The sequence below is a fragment of the Periplaneta americana genome, chromosome 9 (assembly GCF_040183065.1).
Source record: "Periplaneta americana isolate PAMFEO1 chromosome 9, P.americana_PAMFEO1_priV1, whole genome shotgun sequence".
NCBI classification, from domain to species: Eukaryota; Metazoa; Arthropoda; class Insecta; order Blattodea; family Blattidae; genus Periplaneta; species Periplaneta americana.
Genome location: NC_091125.1, coordinates 92,118,175 through 92,138,229, shown reverse-complemented (window position 1 = coordinate 92,138,229; position 20,055 = coordinate 92,118,175). Strand labels below are relative to the sequence as shown.

At 34.4% G+C, this 20,055-nt stretch overlaps 1 protein-coding gene across 1 annotated transcript in view; it reads right to left on the bottom strand.

The window, feature by feature from the left end:
• The window catches only part of LOC138706238 (retinol-binding protein pinta-like), a 108,046-nt gene that overhangs the window by 77,470 nt on the left and 10,521 nt on the right, over positions 1-20,055 (bottom strand). Inside the window, exons 4-5 of the mRNA XM_069835286.1 lie at positions 7,455-7,713; positions 1,909-2,019 (exon numbers count right to left, since the gene is read on the bottom strand). Coding sequence (XP_069691387.1) covers positions 1,909-2,019; positions 7,455-7,713 — 370 coding nt within the window. The remainder of the gene's footprint in view (positions 1-1,908; positions 2,020-7,454; positions 7,714-20,055) is intronic.

The following is a 20,055-nucleotide window of genomic DNA, read 5'->3' as shown; positions in this document are numbered from 1 at the left end:
ATTTCTGTGCTTATTGTCGAGGAACAAAGAACTCACAAAACATGCATCTCGTTAGAGAGTAGACCACGTGTTAGCAAAAGAACTGCGATGAATCGAGAAAGATTTAATATGAATTGGGCCTATATTATCCTATTAATTTCTCTACACTGTTCAGTAACTGCTACACGCTAATCGCATGGAAATAAATAGATGTGTATAATTGAAATAAATTTTGAACTTGAATGAACCTTAAGTTGTTTCAAAACAATGTAGTTTGGACATAATATCAATTTATTTATTTATTTGAATGACAGGTACATAGATAACTTATCTTTTACCTAAACACAACCTCAAGATTTAAAAAATTAACTTAAAATTAAATCTAAAGAAGGGATTAAACAAAATCCTTAAAGAACTAAAAACTAAGAACTAATAATATCAATTTAGTAAATCAAATACATTGTAGACACATTTTAATGTCTAATACGTAATCTAAATTAATTTTTATAAATGAATCTGAGAACATTAAGGAGTTAATGTTTTCATTTTATATGAAATTTGGGTAATTTTGGCAATTTTTCCTTCATGTTTTATACTTTTTTGTCTTCTATTTTCTACCTTGCCTTATGAGACTTCGAAAATTTCAGGATGCTTATATAAATAAATAAAATATATATATATATATATATATATATATATATATATATATAATTTATTTAAAGGTACATCCTTTTCTTGTATGTATGTTGTTTAGTCAACTGTCCGAAGACAGGAACTAGGCCGGGAGATAATGGAGTAGGGTGGCCAGTTCCTTTCTTCCTCCAATGCATACATCGCCGATTAGTTACATATTACACTAGTCATACTTCAGATGCATACAAACAATTGTTCTTCCTTTGACACATATCGTCAAGTGAGATGTACTGCCTGATAATAGATGTACATATCAGCCAGAACCTCAATCAGAGGTGTATATGTATGTATGTATGTATGTATGTATGTATGTATGTATGTATGTATGTATGTATGTATGTATGTATGTATGTATATATGTATGTATGTATGTATTATAATATCTTTAAAAAGAGGACATCAACATCCTTTCTTTGCAAAACATAATGAGAAGATTATATTTCTGTAAAAATCTCTATCGCAGTATTTGTACAGACCAACACTCCACACATTTTACAGTGAAAAGCTCAAAACTATTCACTTAACATAAGTATTACTGTGGAGTCATGCAGCCCGGAGCGCCACTTGTACTTCTCCTGCGTTCGTATAGCGTCATCGTGATAGTTCACATTACGCCCGCAGCTCCACTCGCCTCGGTCGAGTAATACAATAATCACTAATAATTATTATATTATAATGATAGTAAGAATGCGGCAGTTGCTATTAAACGCAATGTGACCTAATATTTTCTTTTCCACTTGTCGTTTTATCATTTTATTTCCAGTTTTGATTTCTTTCTTGGCCGTAGAGTAAGAAAAATGAAACTATAATTTTACAAGAAAATGGCAGCCCCGTCACTATTGTGTGAGTGCGAATCATTGATAGACGAATCGAGAGAGAATAGCGAAATACAGAAATGCTCTTCCTACAGAAGCAGATTTAGGCATTTAAAAAAAAAAAAAAAATTGTTTGAGGTGTATAGTATACAGTACAAAATAGAAGAATTTCAGAGGAAAGTGATAGAGCATCTGATGTGGATGGATAGTAAAATAATACTAAAGAAAGATTTCCTAATTAAAGCGAGAGGAAGGCGGGACGTTGGACATCTCGCAGATAACTCCGCATACGATTGCTGCTGATCGGGCAGAAAAGTCTAATCCATGATGATGATAATAATAATATTATTTTATTATTATTATTATCATTATTGTTTATATCAATTTTTTATAGATTGAATATGCTGCAATTCAAACTTACCCGTTTTTTCAGCTTCTCCTTCATGAAGGACTTGAACAGGTTGAATATGGTTTCGAACCCCGTCGGAGTGTGTATGTAGTTGATACCCCGCTGACGTAGGGCGTATCCATCCTGTGAATAGATGTCACCATTGCAACTTAAAAACTGTACAGAATATTATCATCTTCATAAATTATTTTGGGAAGATAACTGTTACATTAAAAGTATGGCAATATATTGTTAATATATTGATACAAATGGCAATTATAGCAGCAAGAATTAATATGGCAACTCATATCGCAACATATTATTTTAACACAAACCGACAAGGAATGAAGGAGTTACAAGACAATTAAAATTATGGCATATGTGTCCAAACTCTGATGACGTGAGTGTAACAGGAACTAAGCTTATCCTTTTAAAGAGATAGATTTAACAAAATTAATAATTTCATTTTTACAGGAATTATGGGTAAGTTAGTATATATTTTTTGCGTCCCATCTCTGATTATCTTCGTGTAAGAGGAATTGTCCTTTTATAGGGAGTGATTTTGAAGAAAATTAATATCTCTCCTATATAAGGATTTTTATGAAACTTTATACAGGAGTTGTAGGTAGCATTTAGTTTTTATGTAGAAACTCTGATTACGTTTATACAAAAGGAAGTAGGAAAACATAATAAATTATCTTCTATATAAGTTAATAGATTTTACTAAACGTTGTACAGGAATATTACTGGTAGCATATATTGAACTTATGTGTAGAAACTCTGTTTACGTTTGTGTTCTGACCCACTGTGAGTGCCTTTGTAACCAGTTTTCTTTAAATTTGAAATACTTTTTGATATGAATCTTTTTCATTTGTTCAAAAATTCCTTCATTACAGTCCTCCAAGTCGTTAGCATAAAGTGCAAACGACACTTTTCCCATAATTCGCTCTTATTTCGGAACATTTCGCCAGACGTTGAATAGCTGCCATATTGAAACCGAAAAACGAGATTCTAAAAAATAATTAAAAGTCTAAGTTCCTCACTTTTCCACGAATGAGACTATATCTAACATCTAATGTCTATATAATATATCACTAGAAGGTACAGTATATACTTTTCTCCAGAGTCTAGAACAGGCCTGCACAAGGTTTGCGCTCTCCGAGCCAGCTCACAGCTCACGAGCGGAATGCAGATATTAGCTGCGCTCTATATAAGGGTGGACTGGAAGAAGGGGTGATCTCGTACAAAATATACACAAAAGTAAGTACTATTACGAGTGTTTATGAAATGAATTCCCGTTCAGTGTTTGCAAAACTATCTTGGACTATTATTAATTAATAAATATTTATTTTACAGAAATAATATAAATTCTATGCCTACTTAAATGTACAGTATCATTTTGTTATATTTTTATTTATCAGTACATCAAAACGGGGTTTTATGCTGTTGGCAGCTGAAAGGAACAGTAGCCTACTGATCGTAATGAAACATCAGTTACAGAAGTTCGATGTCTGCCTTTATTAAAGTTGATTATAGAAAACAGTTGCTCATAAATATAAATGTTGAGCCAAACATAGCAATCATTTTCAAAGCTGTCCACACCGCGTCTAGTCGCGAAACCAGGTGGTCCGGGTTCGATTCCCGGTCGGAGAAAGTTACCTGGTTGAGGTTTTTCCGGGGTTTTCCCTCAACCCAATATGAGCAAATGCTGGGTAACTCTCGGTGTTGGACCCCGGACTCATTTCACCGGCATTATCACCTTCATCTCATTCAGACCCTAAATAACCTAAGATGTTGATTAAGGGTCGTAAAATAATCTACTAAAATAATAAAAAAATAATTTACAGTCAGCCTGTGTAGTCGTGGATATTTTGCTAAAACTGTAAAACTGTCTTGTAAAACTCAACCAGGCTAGTACTATTATTCAAACGATGTTTAGCCCTTAGGTCACATTGAAGATCAATAAGATCGAGCTGTAAATCGTTAAATGTTAAATAATGTTATGTTCCGACTTTTACGTAGATTCCTCCATAATGTACTGTAGCAGTAGGTAAGCAACGTGAAGCAGTTACTGAGAATAAGCCTACACACTGCACTCCACTAGATAACTGAGTGGTCGTTTCCTCTCTCCTCTACCTATAGTAAGTCTATATCATTCTGATGTATCTTTCTCTCCGTTTCGGCGAGCGGTAAACAGGGCGCGCGCGCTCGTTGAGCGTTGTTTGTGCAAGTATGGTATAGAACATGTATTTTTCACATTATAATAATTATTAAGTCGAATTACACTCTTTCTTCTAAGACACACTAAATCGACTGGCAGCGGGATACGTCATGTCATAAGCTTTAGACTTCCGCTAGGTCCACAGGTTGTTGCCAGATGTTAAACGAAATATAGTGATTGACTCTTCATTATGTATTAACAACATTAGCTTTTGTCTAATAGATTTTTGTTCAGCTAAAATTGAGAAATATTACACCATGGCGCCTGATATCCTATAAAACAGTTTCTATGCTACATTTAATTTTGAATTCGATTTCATACAGAGAATTTTTGAACGTATACACAGTTTTCGCATGATGAAACACTTCAGCGTTGCGCGTCTCTTTCTTACTCCTCAACAAAACGCCGAACAGTTGCCGGATCCGCTGTACCTAGCGACTGAAAATGATTAGTTTCAGTTAATTGTGCATGTTTGTGTAAGAAAACAAACATCAGAATCGGCATAACAATAACACTAAATATAGTACTTGAATTGTCTTGTTGAGTCTCTGTCAGTTTCTTTCTCGTTAAAGCTTGAAAATTACTTTCAAATTCAAGCATGCAAATACCAAAAAATACTCTTGTGATGCAAGGTAAAGTTTAGAAAGAATACGAATTTGTGTTTTATTCTAAAAAATATACCAGGATTAATAAATTCCATTGCAATAAGCCGTATATAGCAAGGAATAACACCCACAGAAACATTATTACAGATAGCGCACAGTATGGGTAATAAGACCGAACTCATAGCTGAGCTTCGACCACCGCGGCACAGAAAATAATATTAATTTCAGACATTTCGCATGTTTCCGCAAAAAGAGGAAACAGGCATCGTTACAGAAAAAAAAAAAACATACAATATCCACAAACGATTAGGGAAAATACGGGAATTTTACTTCAAGCAAGTAAATCCCGAAAAGTCAAAGCATATGATTATCTCTCGTGACGGGAATATTGCACGAAATGGAAATATAAAAAATGGAAATTTATCCTTTGAAGAGGTGGAAAAATTCAAATACCTGGGAGCAACAGTAACAAATATAAATGATACTGGGGAGGAAATTAAACACAGAATAAATATGGGAAATATTATTCGGTTGAGAAACTTTTATCATCCAGTCTGCTGTCAAAAAATCTTAAAGTTAGAATTTATAAAATAGTTATATTACCGGTTCTTCTTTATGGTTGTGAAACTTGGACTCTCACTTTGAGAGAGGAACATAGGTTAAGGGTGTTTGAGAATAAGGTGCTTAGAAAAATATTTGGGGCTAAGAGGGATGAAGTTACAGGAGAATGGCGAAAGTTACACAACACAGAACTGCACGCATTGTACTCCTCACCTGACATAATTAGGAACATTAAATCCAGAGTTTGAGATGGGCAGGGCATGTAGCAAGTATGGGAGAATCCAGAAATGCATATAGAGTGTTTGTTGGGAGGCCGGAGGAAAAATGACCTTTGGGGAGACCAAGACGTAGATGGGAAGATAATATTAAAATGGATTAGAAGGAGGTGGGATATGATGGTAGAGACTGGATTAATCTTGCTCAGGATAAGGACCAATGGCGGGCTTATGTGAGGGCGGCAATGAACCTTCGGGTTCCTTAAAAGCCAGTAAGTAAGTACTCAAGTATGATGGTTAGATTTTCTTATCGAGTCCGTGTAAGTCACTATACTGTAAGCTTCTTTAAAACTTGAAAATTATTTTAAATGTATATTTGTACTCGTTATTAAAAACCTTTTGTGATATGCAGTAAAATGAAAAGAAATATGAAAATATATATGTTATCATAAATATTATACTTGGATTAACAGATTTCATTACAGTGAATCAAATTAATCACACATTAATCTCCACTTAAACGTTCTTACAAAGAACGCTTTGCACGAAGACTGAACTCCCAGCGGAAGGTCGGAGCGAAACAATGTTTATAGTAACCTACAAGTAACAAATAGCTGACACAGTTGTAAAAGAGATGCACCCTAACATTCTTTGTACAGAAAAAGTCGCAACTTAATCCCCATTTCAGTTTGGATGATAGATCTTTCCCCTCACACTCTCTACCATCAATGAAGGGGAAAATGTTACTGTCCAGCTCACAAACGTTCGAGTAATTGACTTTCAATATAGTGACAAATTTTATTATGGAAAGTGTTTACCGGTCTCTATTTCAAAAGTCTATACTAAGCGTTTATATTTCATTTTATTGGTGTTTATATCAACTGGCACATTAAAAAGCTACTGACAGCAGAAGATAAATGTTTTCTGCACCGCTAGTTGCTACTCTACAACACACAAAGGGACAATCTGCACTGCGTCACTGCCCCCTGACTTCATAATACAAACGAACATTCCTTAACTTAATTAATTATTACTGTAGTTGAAAATATTGTAAGAACGACACTAAAATGAACTCGTACTCAAACATATAATCGTCAAACATGTGTCACTGTATTTTATATTCACTAATGTAGGCCTACTTTATTTAATATTTTATTTTCTTTTGTGTACAGTTTGGGGGGGGGTACAGGTATAAGAGGTAACAGCTACAGGTCTGTCACTGACGAACTCAGGGCAAGTAGAAAGGGAAAGAAATGCCTTCGCATCCTCTCAACTTGTATGGAATGTCGTTTAGCACTCATTTGTGCCAAAATCAGAAAGTCGAAAATTGATTTTTGTCCAGCTAGATCGCGAAAATTGCACACTGTGCGCTGATCTCTTGCCTCCCAGTATTTTTGTTATTCCTTTGTCGTCTTCAGGCGGTGCTTGTCCGTTTCTTCCTCCTGGTAAGGGCTCCAGTAGATTCCTATTCGAAATAGGTGCTTAGCTAGACGTCATATCAAGTAAAGGCTGATTCACAATAAACCGGGAACGGAAACGACAGTGAGAACGAGAACGGAAATAATGTTAAAATAAGTGTATTTAAATGTGAACGTTCACAATAGTTAACTGTGAATGCTCACATTTAAATACATTTATTTTAACAATATTTCCGTTCTCGTTCTCGCTGTCGTTTCCGTTCCCGGTTTATTGTGAATCAGCCTTAATTCTAAGACGAATTTAGGATAGACTCATGGTCTCATCTCGCGAACATATCATCTAGTCACTATATTTCCGTTCTCGTTCTCGCTGTCATTTCCGTTCCCGGTTTATTGTGAATCAGCCTTAAGTAGGCGGAAGTTTGCAATAGTCTTACTCTTGTTAGTCCTGTGTTCGTGACAGAATCTGTTTACTCTCTTTGCTCTGTTCTTGTTGCGAGTTGATCGCCTCTTGTAATTTTATTGTGAAAGTTTTCTTTACTATTGCTTTGGTAGTTACCTGTGATGTAGTCATGAGCTTCTTGACCACAGAGGGCGTCATTTGTGCAGCGTGCCCCAGGGTGACGCCTGCCAGGTCTATGATCGCGATGTTGCCATTGACAACAATGGCGTCGTCCTCCTCCATCAGGACGTCCGTGACCATGAAGCTGACCTTGAAAACGTTCTCCACCTTCACTTTGGAGGCGTCATATATCCCTGATCTTATCAGAGTTATCCGCCTGCCTTCATCGTCTGTGCCTGGTAGTGGAATACACACTCTGAAAAAAAGAAAAGAAAAAATACATTATTTCAAATTGAACCATTGAGAGGCAATGATATCATGATACCGCGATAATGGTGCAATGGTGAAATGAGTTCCAGAGGACACAGGATTACTGTACAGAGAGATGATGATGCGTGCGAAGCAAAAAGAAAGAACATACAGAAGTAGATGAAGCAGAAACTGATGGGGAAAGTGAAGACAAAGTTCACGATTAATTTTTTCTTTGTTGAAATAACATGAAAACTTAATTAATATAGTAAGCAACAAATTATTAGATTAAAACGTTTTTCTTGGAAATATAATATAATTCGTCATATCAACTATCAGTATAATTCACAGAGTCTCTATTGTAAATATGATTGTTCACATCTTCTTGTATATTTTCCAGTGGTTAAGTATATCTTGTCTGGTTGTGTTGGTACTACTGGTGTGTTAAATATATACTGCAGAAGATATTCAACAATCTGTTCTTCCATGGCCTGCAACAAGACCGGACATGAACGAAAGTGAAAATCTGTGATCTATACTGAAGAAGAAAATGAACAAAAAGAGGCTTACAACAAAACATGGACTCAGTGAAGCACTGTCTGATAACTGGCTAAGTGAGCTGATATTCAAAGAAAGTGTCAAACTTTGGTTCCCAGCATCCCAGACAAAAGCAACGTGTTAATAAAGAATAAGGGAATGTTCACAAAATATTAGTAACCTTCAGACTCAATTTTCTGTTCATTATTTCTGTGCAAATTACAATTTTGTTTATTATTTCTGCCGATAAATACAGCTTTGTTGCACATATAATTAATTTAGTCTAATAATTTGAAAAACAGTCTCTTTCGCTAGTACTGTGTTTTCTCAACATCTCATCGACATGTAAATTGCATTTAATGTAATGCATTTTTTCGATATAAACTGATAACTCAGTACCCCCCATGCAACATCTTTATTTCGGACATGCCGCTTGTCCAAGTGGCTCTGTAGAGATACGAAAATGTGGTAACGCACTGGTGAAAGATCTGGGCAGTATGGAGGGCGGACTAAAGCTTCTTATCCGCGACTTTCTGTAGTTCCTAGTGTTGGTCATGGAATATGGTCTCTCATTTTATTGTTGAAGAAAAACAAATTTTCAAGACTGACTGAGTCTATTTCTGACAATGGGCTACATTAACTCGGTTCATCTGATCTGAGTTTATTTACGGATTAAAGGCTGATTCACAATAAACCGGAAACGGAAACGACAACGAGAACGGAAATACTGTTAAAATAAATGTGTTCAAATGTGAGCATTCACAATTATTGTGAATGCTCACATTTAAATACATTTATTTTAACATTATTTCCTTTCTCGTTCTTGTTGTCGTTTCTATTCCTGGTTTATTGTGTACCAGCCTTTAATGTTTCTACCTACGGAAGAAGCTGGTGAAAGGAGAGTCTTAGTGAAGTGCATCGGACACAACAACAAAACTTCTGTAGACAACATATGTGTACGGCTTCCTCTGGAGACAATCAATAGTGTTGTCGCTTTGGTTTGTTGCAGGAAATTAATTCTTCGTCGCATTTTACAACTTTGTTCAGTAAATCCACATAGCGAAAGCGACTAAGCAGTGAAACACTATCTGTTAGTTCTGTTCTTTGTGATGATCAGTCATATAACAACCCTTTATTACTTTCCAAAACTTCTCAGGTTTCTAAGTATACACAGAACCTTTGTGCAAGTACTTGACATTTCTGCTTCGGTTCAAACTTGATCGCAGCCTTCAGTTCGCCTCACAGGCGGAGTTATGGGGGGGGGGGGCACTGTCCCCCCCAAACTTGTCTGAACTCTTTTTTTGTCTATTAACAATGTAAAATATTGAATGCAAAAGACTTTTCTTGCTTTTGTTTATGATCAAGTTTCTGTGCTTAAATTTACGAATTAATGTCTTCAGATCATGTGTCTAGGCTATAATATTTATTTTAAATTTCTGAATGTAAAAGAATTTCTATACCTCGTTTGAGGATGGAAGCACTGTAATGTTTCTTTTGCAACAGCCTGTACTCCTGTGTTAGAAGTCTGCAGCGGCCATCTACTGAATTAGGTGTTAGTGAAAAAAACACCATAGTCCCATGTTAAAGGAGTGAACATTTTCAGTAGTTTTAATAAAATAATCATAGTCCAAAGATTTTTTTGTGAAAACAGCCATTTTTCAGGAAGATGGTACGATGGTAGCATTTACAAATAATATCCCATTCATAAATAAAAGCAAGAAAAGTCTTTTGAATTCAATATTTTGTAATGTTAATATAAAAAGAAGAGTTCAGACAAATTTGGCGGGGGGCAGTGCTCCCACATACCCTCCCATAACTCTGCCTATGGTTATGCCCTATTATAATTTGTAGTAGACCTACAGTTGAAACCCTATACAACTCGATTCGAAACATCGTGGATATGCATATAACACTATAAGAAACATGCATCTCAAAAATACTTTTATTAAATGATCACATTCCGATATACTGTACCACGGTCAAGCTATAACAGAGGAGTAAGTAAATGATATTCCCTGTAACTTCGTTATATCTCTGCCTATGGTTCGCCTTCTTTAAAGTGAAGTATATTAAAGTGACTCATCTTCATCTCCAAATTTTGTAATCATTTTTATGTTGTTTTTTTCAATTATAATTTCTCGTATGATACGTGTCAGAAGAAGAACAATTGAAGACATCTTTTAAAAAGTACACTTGTCGCATAACACAAAATTTTCAGGAAAAACAAAAAAAAAAAAAAATATCCTCCCTTCTTCTGTAATATAAATAAATATTTGAAACTTTTTTACTTGAAACTACAGGATATTATACACATGCACCTGCAATTATTTTATATCTATATTTTTAGAGACCTACAAAATAATGTTAAACTCTGGAACACCCTGACAAGGGATGTTTTTAAATGAATTTTTTAAAGAACATAACGTAGAAAATAATAAATCTGTGTTCAGATCCATATACATTTAATCAATTTTTACATAAGAGGGGGGTTGTGAAAAAAATTAATCATTAATTTGGACTTATAGAGGTGAATAAAAAGTAAGGGGACAAACTTCAGGAGGTGATTCCTGACTTGAAAAGGGAAAAAAATTCATATTAACATATGTCCGGAAATGGATATTTTCTAAGGTACATGGCACTGATGACACCATTTTTTGTGTTGCAGATTGTGTGATTTGAACTAACAAGCAAACATTCTGATGGGAGCAGATAAAAAGGTTAAATTCTTTTCTTTCACCATGTTAATAATGTCGAAAGAAGTGCTTATACAAATTTTGGCCACTCGACAGCTATTACGAGGCCGTAAAAAAATAAGTTCGCCAGGGGCCGTTAACAGAAAGAAAAAACAATTTCACTGGAAAAATTTATTGGAACAGATATAGCAATTGTTGAGCTATTTTTCAACAAATTCCCCACCGGAATTGAGACATTTGTCATATCGTGGGATCGACAGAAAGGGGCAAATGGCTGTCAAACGCTGGTTCCGATTCCAGGCGGCTGACTTCTACGACACAGGGATACAAAAATTTATCCCATGGTATGGCAAATGTTTCAATTGCAGTTGGGGATATGTTGACAAATAGCGCGACAATTGCTGTATCTGTTCCAATACATCTTTCCATGCAATTGTGATCTTTTTCTATAAACGGTCCCAGGCAAAATCACTTTCTGGACAGCCTCGTAATTGCGATCGAGTGGCCAAAATTTGTATAACACTTGTTTTGACATTATAAAATGATGAAAGAAAAAAATAACTTTTTTATCTGCCACCGTCAGAATGTTTGCTTGTAATTTGGAAGCACAATGGCCCGTTATTCGTTCCAGCAGCAAGCCGAGATGGTATTCGTTTACGGTCAAGCACGTAGAAAAATTTTTCACATGCTACACGGATAAATGTTTTGTGAGTTGGGTGGTACTGTCTCTCAAGGGACGTGATTCGGTAAATCCGTTCGGCCTCTCGATCGTTTTTCGGTAGATTTTCTTCCACGTTATATACCGAAGTAGAATTGAAGAATTCTTGTGTACTTACACACTACAATTGGTCAAGAGCGATATGAACTTTTATTGATAATAATATATTAGATGCCGAACTGTTTACCAACCTTGTTATCACTATAGAAGAAACTTTAGTAACTAGAACTCAAATTATAATCAAGCGAACCCTTATTGCAATATTATACATAATAAACTTCAACTGTTTTCATTCTGTTATGAAGGAAATTCTGACTTTATACGTTTCGTAACTAAACTACAAATTATGATTAAGCCAAAGGTTACTTCAAGGAAAGCAGCCACCTTGTTACCAATTTCAAAGTATACTTTCTAAAAGGGACACAGATTTCTGGGAATGTTTCAACACTTCCTAGTTAGCTTTATCGTGAATCTCATATCAGTTACTGCCGTGCGACCAACGTTGGCATTACTGAAGCGCATTCAGTTTCTGATTGCAGGTAATTGGTGTGGAAACGAAGCTGAACAAAACAAAGATTTGACCCTAGCGTGCAAACAACATTTCGTATTTTTCACCATTTTTTTGCTCAACTGATTTTTATCTGCACGATTTAGCTCTAAACCATTATTCCATTCTCATTTGTGTATATACTTAAGTTTTAGCATCAACCTTCATAGCATTTGACATTTCAAGGAAAGCATTGTGATGTTTTGATTATAGCCTCCTTCCTGACAATGGGTGTATAGAAAAAAAGTACAATAGAGAGTGACGATAAATTTAATTAATTTCACTTGTAATATTAGTTTTAAACTACGAAGTTGTTATGACTTAGATTACATGAGAGGAGAAATTTGCACTCGCTATCTCTCGTATATCGAATATTATGCCCACTTGAATTCACTCTTATTTGCCCGTATCCATACTTTTTCTCCCTATCCTAACATCAATACGCGATCAAAACGCGATAACGTGACTGAAATTCCATTCCACACATCGTATCTGAATTCCTCATCATTCACTGTTGCTATTTCTCGTCACTGAAACTCTCTGCTGTCTGAAGTCAAGGGCTGCCGAACCTTGAAATCTTTTAAATTTAAGTTATAAAATTATCTCATACCAGGTTGCCAAACTAACTTACTTACTTACTGGCTTTCAAGAAACCCGCAGGTTCATTGCCGCCCTCGCATAAGCCCGACATCGGTCCCTATCCTGTGCAAGATTAATCCAGTCTCTATCATCATATCCCACCTCCCTCAAATCCATTTTAATATTATCCTCCTATCTACGTCTCGGCCTCCCCAAAGGTTTTTTCCTTCCGGTCTCCCAACTAACACTCTATATGCATTTCTGGATTCGCCCATACGTGCTACATGCCCTGCACATCTCAAACGTCTGGATTTAATGTTCCTAATTATGTCTGGTGAAGAATGCAATGCGTGCAGTTCTGCATTGTGTAACTTTCTCCATTCTCCTGTAACTTCATCCCTCTTAGCCCCAAATATTTTCCTAAGAAACTTATTCTCAAACGCCCTTACTGTTACTGTTATGAAAAGTGTTGTATGATTATACGTATTCTCTACATTTAGATATTCTAGTGATACCTTTTTTGTTTCTCATTTCACAATTTTTTATAATGCCTATCATGTTATATCTATCAGCGTTTTGCATTACAGGCGCTATGTTCGGTTCAAGTTTATCGAGTATGGTGAAGTTCGATACTCGCCGATGTTCGCTCTGCAGAAGGAGGCCTGTCGTGTTTTTTCCAAATTGTTATAAAAATATTCGCTCTCCTCCACTTATATTTTAATCGCTTGAGAATTTTAGCACAAATCTTGCGATTAGTTTTTCATAAGATGCAGTATAAGACCAAGTTTATAATGTCTTGGTTGCTTCCCTCATGTTCGAACATTGCACGGCACTTATGTCTATCATGTGAGAACTTGTGCTACTTATCGTCATACTTTATTTTTTGTATATCTAAAAATTGTGTTTATTGTATGATCTGTACTCTTCTTCACTATATTTTTATTACTATTGTTTCATTTATTATACATAGCATATGTCTCACTCATTTTGACTCATTGTTTACATTTTATTATGTTTTCCTATCTTTCTATATGTTATATAGGCTATGTCTCATTTTATTGACTTACTGTTTACATTATATTATTATGCTTTTAAATTTTTGTGTACTATTTATATTTGATATATTTGTGATCTTCTTTATATCGAAGTTTTACTCCTGGTTGAGTGTTAGAGGAGGCCTTTGTGTCTTAACTCTGCTAAGTTAAATAAACAATTATTATTATTATTATTATTATTATTATTATTATTATTATTATTATTAACATTATTATTACAATTTTTATCTTCACAAATGAATTTCCGCAGGGATTAGTTTCATGTTATTGTTTGTAGCTTATATGAATGATTTAGTCTCAAACATAAGTAATAATTTATCTGAGGTACCCTTGGACGATACAAGAAAACAATATGATCATTTTATAACAATTTCCAATACAGTATTAAATCTAACTCATGTACAACCCGTTTCAGCTCACATTACCCGCGGCGTCTTCGTGAACTATCCGTTACGTCATACACTGTACAGTCGCGAGAGAATATTAGTCTATCAGTCTAGACTAGAGCAGCGTGAGGGACGTGTCTACAATCCGTTGAAGCAATTTAATACTGCATTAGTGAATTATTTAGTTGTATTATCATTGAATATACTGTGCATTGAATCGAACGGTACGTATTTATACTCTACTGAAGCATTTTAATACTGCATTAGTGATTCATTTAGTTGTAATATCTTTTAATATGCTGTGTATTGAATGAAACGTTTCGTGTTTACATGCAGTTGACGCATTCTAATACTGCATTAGTGACTTATTTAGTTGTAGTATCATTGAATACACTGTGCATTCAATCAAGTTTAGTTTAGGTTTTATATAACCGAATCCATAAGATAGCCTAATGTACTGTGTGGAATTTTCAGGGAAGAATTGCAATTGTAACGAAATATGGAAACTCCTCCAAAGAAGAAACCATCCAAGAAAGTGTAGAATTCTCAAAGTAGGAAGATAATTTATAACGTATTGAAATTTTGTAGAGAGGAAAAAAGGGCGGGTCTCATTCTACCTTTAGCAAAAGCAGTAGAAAGAGCAGCAAAAGCCGTTGGGGTAAGCGAAAAAACAATAAAAAACAATTGGGAAAGAGTGTGAAAGAGCAGAAAAACTAGGAATTCAAATATCAACTCCCGGTAAAAGCCCAAACCGCACAAAAGTAGTAGAGCTAGATGACTTTGACAGGTACTACAGACGTCAAGGAATCCTGTTATACTATGATAGCTTCCATTCTACTGTTGCATGGTATGCGAGAACCTACATACTGTCTATAACATTGCAACACGTACTGTACCATGTTTCCTACCTCCGCAACCGCGCTTGCCGCCCACAGTCACCATAGTTGATGTAAACAGAGACGGTAGCGACATCACTCCGAGAGGTAACATGAAGTGGAACAGGTAGTATGTATTTATTTACACTGCAAATGGGCAAGCACCCGGTGGCAGTGGTATACACAATATAAACAATACACAATAAAATCATAAACAATACACAACAAAATTTATAATACACAATAAAATGATAAACAATACACAATAAAATTTACAATACACAATACAATTATATACACAATACAATAAGAATACACAATACAATTTAACACAATAATTACAATTAATAATAAAACATAAAATACCTAATTTTACAATACAACCTACATATGTATAGGCCCTACATAAGTTTCAATAGTCTTTCACTTCACTCTCATCTCACTCACTGTAATGGCACTATGATGCATTTTACTGACACTTTAGGACACATTTCATTGACGCTATAAATTATCACTGATCGGAACTATTCACTGCACTGTAAAACCATAACTTCACTGACTCACCTCGCTTCACTGATACAACAGTTCAAATAAGTCAAATAATTACACCCTTATGCATACTTATAAACAGAACTACATATAAGCTAAACATTTCTAGTCTAAGGCCCTCTTACACGCTATGTTTAAATAATTTACAATTCAAACCAAGGAAGTAACTCGTGTCAGGCTAAATAAGTACATGCCACCTTAAAAAAATTAAATGTTAAATGTCACCTTAATTTTAATTTTCACTTTATACATAACTTTTTAAATTATTCTTGAATCTCCTTAAGGAAGGACAGCCCTCAAAGATCGCTGCAGGTAGGTCATTCCAATCATTTATAGTTCTATTTAAAAATGAGAATTTACCTACATCCGTTTTCTGTTTCCTACATTTGATTTTAAAATCATGATCGTTCCTACCATAGTACGTTGGCTTTTCTAACCGAGCCGTTATGTCTGCCCATGCTTTCTAACCTAGATGTGCTCTATACAATGATGTTATTCTAGTTTTCCTACGTTTGTTTTCCAAAGTTTCCCATTTAAGTTCTTTTATCGTATCGTTTCCATCTTCTCTTTTACCTTTAACAAATTTAGCTGCCCTATACTGGATTCTTTCTAAGGAATTTATCTGATATATTCTATAGGGATCCCAACATGTAGTTCCATATTCCATTAATGGTGAGATATCAACATATAATGATTGGATTAGTGCAAATAAACTGGCATTAATGTTGATAAAAACCAGTGTAATCAAATTTTGTTAACAAAATAGGCCTAGTGTTCCGTTTCCTTCAATGTTACATCGAATGGATTTGATCTTAAAAAATAATCTATAATTTCTTTGTTAGGATTTGGATAATCACTTGACTGGAAAACACACATAAAATATATGAAGTATTTGTAAACTGAGCTCTGTCTGTTATGCATTAAAATCCTTACTTTCTGTTGGCGTTAAAAATATCCTCAAAAGTCATACTTTGGATACTCTCTTCCTACAACCAGATAATATGTATTAATATTCTAGACCAAGTCATCTGAAGCTAAACATACTTTTGTTCTTTATAAAAAAAACGTATAAGGATAATGACAGATGTGGATACAAGACACCAGGTAATGAGATTTTCCAAAATTTAGAGATATTGACATTGTGTTGTGTGTTTCTGGACTTTTTTGGTCCTTGATGATGTTTTATATTGAAAACCAAGATTCATATCAGAATATTCCCAATTTAAATGCAAGACACAAATCAGATCTTCATATACCCTGTGTTATTGCCAGCTGTCACAAAAAAGAAGCCAACTATTCATTTATTACAATCTTCAATGCAATGCCTTATCTTAAATATTTTACGGGCCAAGAGAAAAGATTTAGAATAGAATTAACAAAATTTCTCCATACTCATACCTTCTGCTCAAGTGATAAATTGTTTATACAAATTGAATTAATCTGCTTTCTTTATATTTTATATTTTTGTTTAACTTTTGTCTTCTTCCACATCTTAGAGACACAATGCTGGTATAAGATCGAAGGAATACGATAATGTAATTATATTGAATGAAAGTAATAATATGAAAGAGGAGAAAAAGAGCAACATGGAGAAAAAAAAGACAAGAATGACAAAATGAGAGGGAAAGGAAGGAGACGATGAAAACAAGAGAGATGGAGAACAAGAAATTGAGGGTTCAGAATGACAAGGTTCTGTCTAATGTTTAGTAAATTTTACAGGAGAGCATTTTAAAAGTTTGGTTGTTAATAAAATCAGTGCAGATAAGAACCTTTTGAAACTAACTTTATCACGAACAATAGCTTAGATATCAACATATAATTTATATGGTAGATAGCAGTGAAGTAGCAGAATTCAATGCAACAAAAATCTCAATTTTGCTAAAAATGTCAGATAGAACCTTTTCATACTGAGCCCGCGAAATTACGATGAAGATAGGGAATATAAAGCCAGAAGGAATTAGAGTGGCTATGTAAAACATAAAGAAAATAAAAGATGAAAATTATCAAGATAAATTGGTGCAGAAGGAGAATATTATGATACTAAGGGAGAAGAGGACGAAGAAAATTAGAAAGAAGAGAAGTGGATGGCTGTGTCAACGAAGATGATGATGAAGGTGCTGAATATGGAGAAACTTAGAATGAAAGTGATGATAATGCATTTCTATTATAGTGGACACAATGTCTGTTCTATTCTAAGGCTCCTATATTTTACAAGACTTGCAATTTACCAAGTTAATTTTTCAGATATTACAGTAGATGTTCGGACGTATCAGTAATTTCAAGGGATTTCTGTCATGTATTCGTTAATGTATAAGCTTGCTATTGGAGCTAATGGACCAGAAAGTTCTAGTAACACGTGTGCTGCTAAATTTCTAATCCAAGCTTCGCATGCAGTGCATTTACATACGAGCCATCAGTATTCTAAATGTGGTTACTGATTCCGTGGAAACGGATCATAAATTCAGGTCCATGAAATATTGATGCACTTAATAATACAGCTGAGATCCTAACGCGGAGAAAAATGAGTACAGGGAGACCAAAAACTGTATTAGAGTATGTGTAATGTTGCGTGGAAATGCCATTGCAGTGGTGAGCGAGCTAAAAGGAGTCGAGAGAGGTAATGGATAAGCAGAACATTCATGAGTAAAAGTTTAAGAAGAAAATTTGGAGAAAGAAGAAGGTAATGAGGATAAAGATAAGGATAAAAAGTATGAAAGAGGAGGAGGAGGAGAAGAAGAAGTTGTTGTGATAAACAAGAATAACGTGGAGTGCGGACAGAAGAGAGGCAAAAGTGAAGAGAAAGAAAATGAGGAAGAATAGGATGAAAAATAAATAGAAGATAAGGAAGATTATAATCTAGGAAAAGGTGATGCATGTGAATGTAGGAAAATGACAAGGATAAGGGAAAATGAGCAAGATGGTGAAGAAGAAAAGAGCAGCGAAAGGAGAGTACCGGTAGGTGGAGAAATGAAGGGACGGATGATGGGGAAGCATATGAATAAAAAGGATAATATGAGAAATTAGAAGGTAAAGCAGAGGAAAATACCTAGTATCGTCTTTTTTATTTGGCCCATAGACCGCGGATTTCATCGGTAAGTTTTTTCTTCTAAGTTCATACGATATTTCGTCGAGGAATCTAAGAACCCACATGTTATTATTAATTGAATGTTCGATTCTGTTACAATAAAGGGAGAGACTAATGTTTTAATAATAATAATAATAATAATAATAATAATAATAATAATAATAATAATAATAATATTTTATTTAACCTGACAGGGTTAAGACCATAGCGCCTTCTGTAACACTCAGTCAGAAGTAAAACTGCGATACACAGATCACTGCAAATGGACCTAATGTAGTACATGAAAATTGAAAGATAATCATACTACAATGAAAACAATAATTCAGTACAAATGAGACACACATAAAACATAGTAAGAAGAAAAAGGCGTAATAAAATATAAATAGTGAGTCAAAATGCGACAGACATTTACAATAATAATAATAATAATAATAATAATAATAATAATAATAATAATAATAATCATAATAATGATAATTATAACAATAATAATAATGATATTTACTTACATATGGCTTGTCATAAAAGTTTGGCAACTCGTCATAAGATAATTTTCCACCTTCGATTTAAAAGATTTCAAGGTTCGTCAGCTCTTAACTTCAGACGGCAGAGAGTTCCAATGACGAGAAATAGTTACAGTGTAGAATGAGGAATACAGAGATGATATGTGAAGTGGAATTCCTAGCGTGTTGTCGCGTTGTGATCTATTAATAACATAATGCCAACGAATAGAAAGAAATAATGGGATGTTTGGGTAAATTGTTCAGAATTCTGTGTTGAAAGAAATGTATTACGGAATTCAAGAAATATCAAGCAAGTAGTGGTAAAACTGATCATACACTGTCACTAAATTAATGTAGCTAGTTCAGAGTAAAATGTTAACGCCAAATATTTGTCTCACATTGATGATTTTTAGTCATTAATTCTACAGCAATTGTGAAATATTTACTATAATTTCATATTACAGGAGACTAAGAATATATTATGTATATTATTTGGAAGGGGCCCATTTTTCCGAAAACATTCTTCCGAATGCCAAAGTTTCCAAAGTGATTTAATTCCGAATTCCATTTTTGCGAATCCTATTATTTTCAGTTCCGAATACGATTTCGATAATATAATAATCATTTTTGCAGAATACAAAAGATTTATTTAAAAAAATGTAATGACAATTTTTACAGAATACAAAAGGTTTAATTCAGAAAATATAATGACAATTTTTACAGAATACAAAAGACTTATTTCAGAAAATATAGTGACAATTTTTACAGAATGCAAAAGATATATTTCAGACGTGTAATTGCATAAGTGTCTTTACGGGGTGA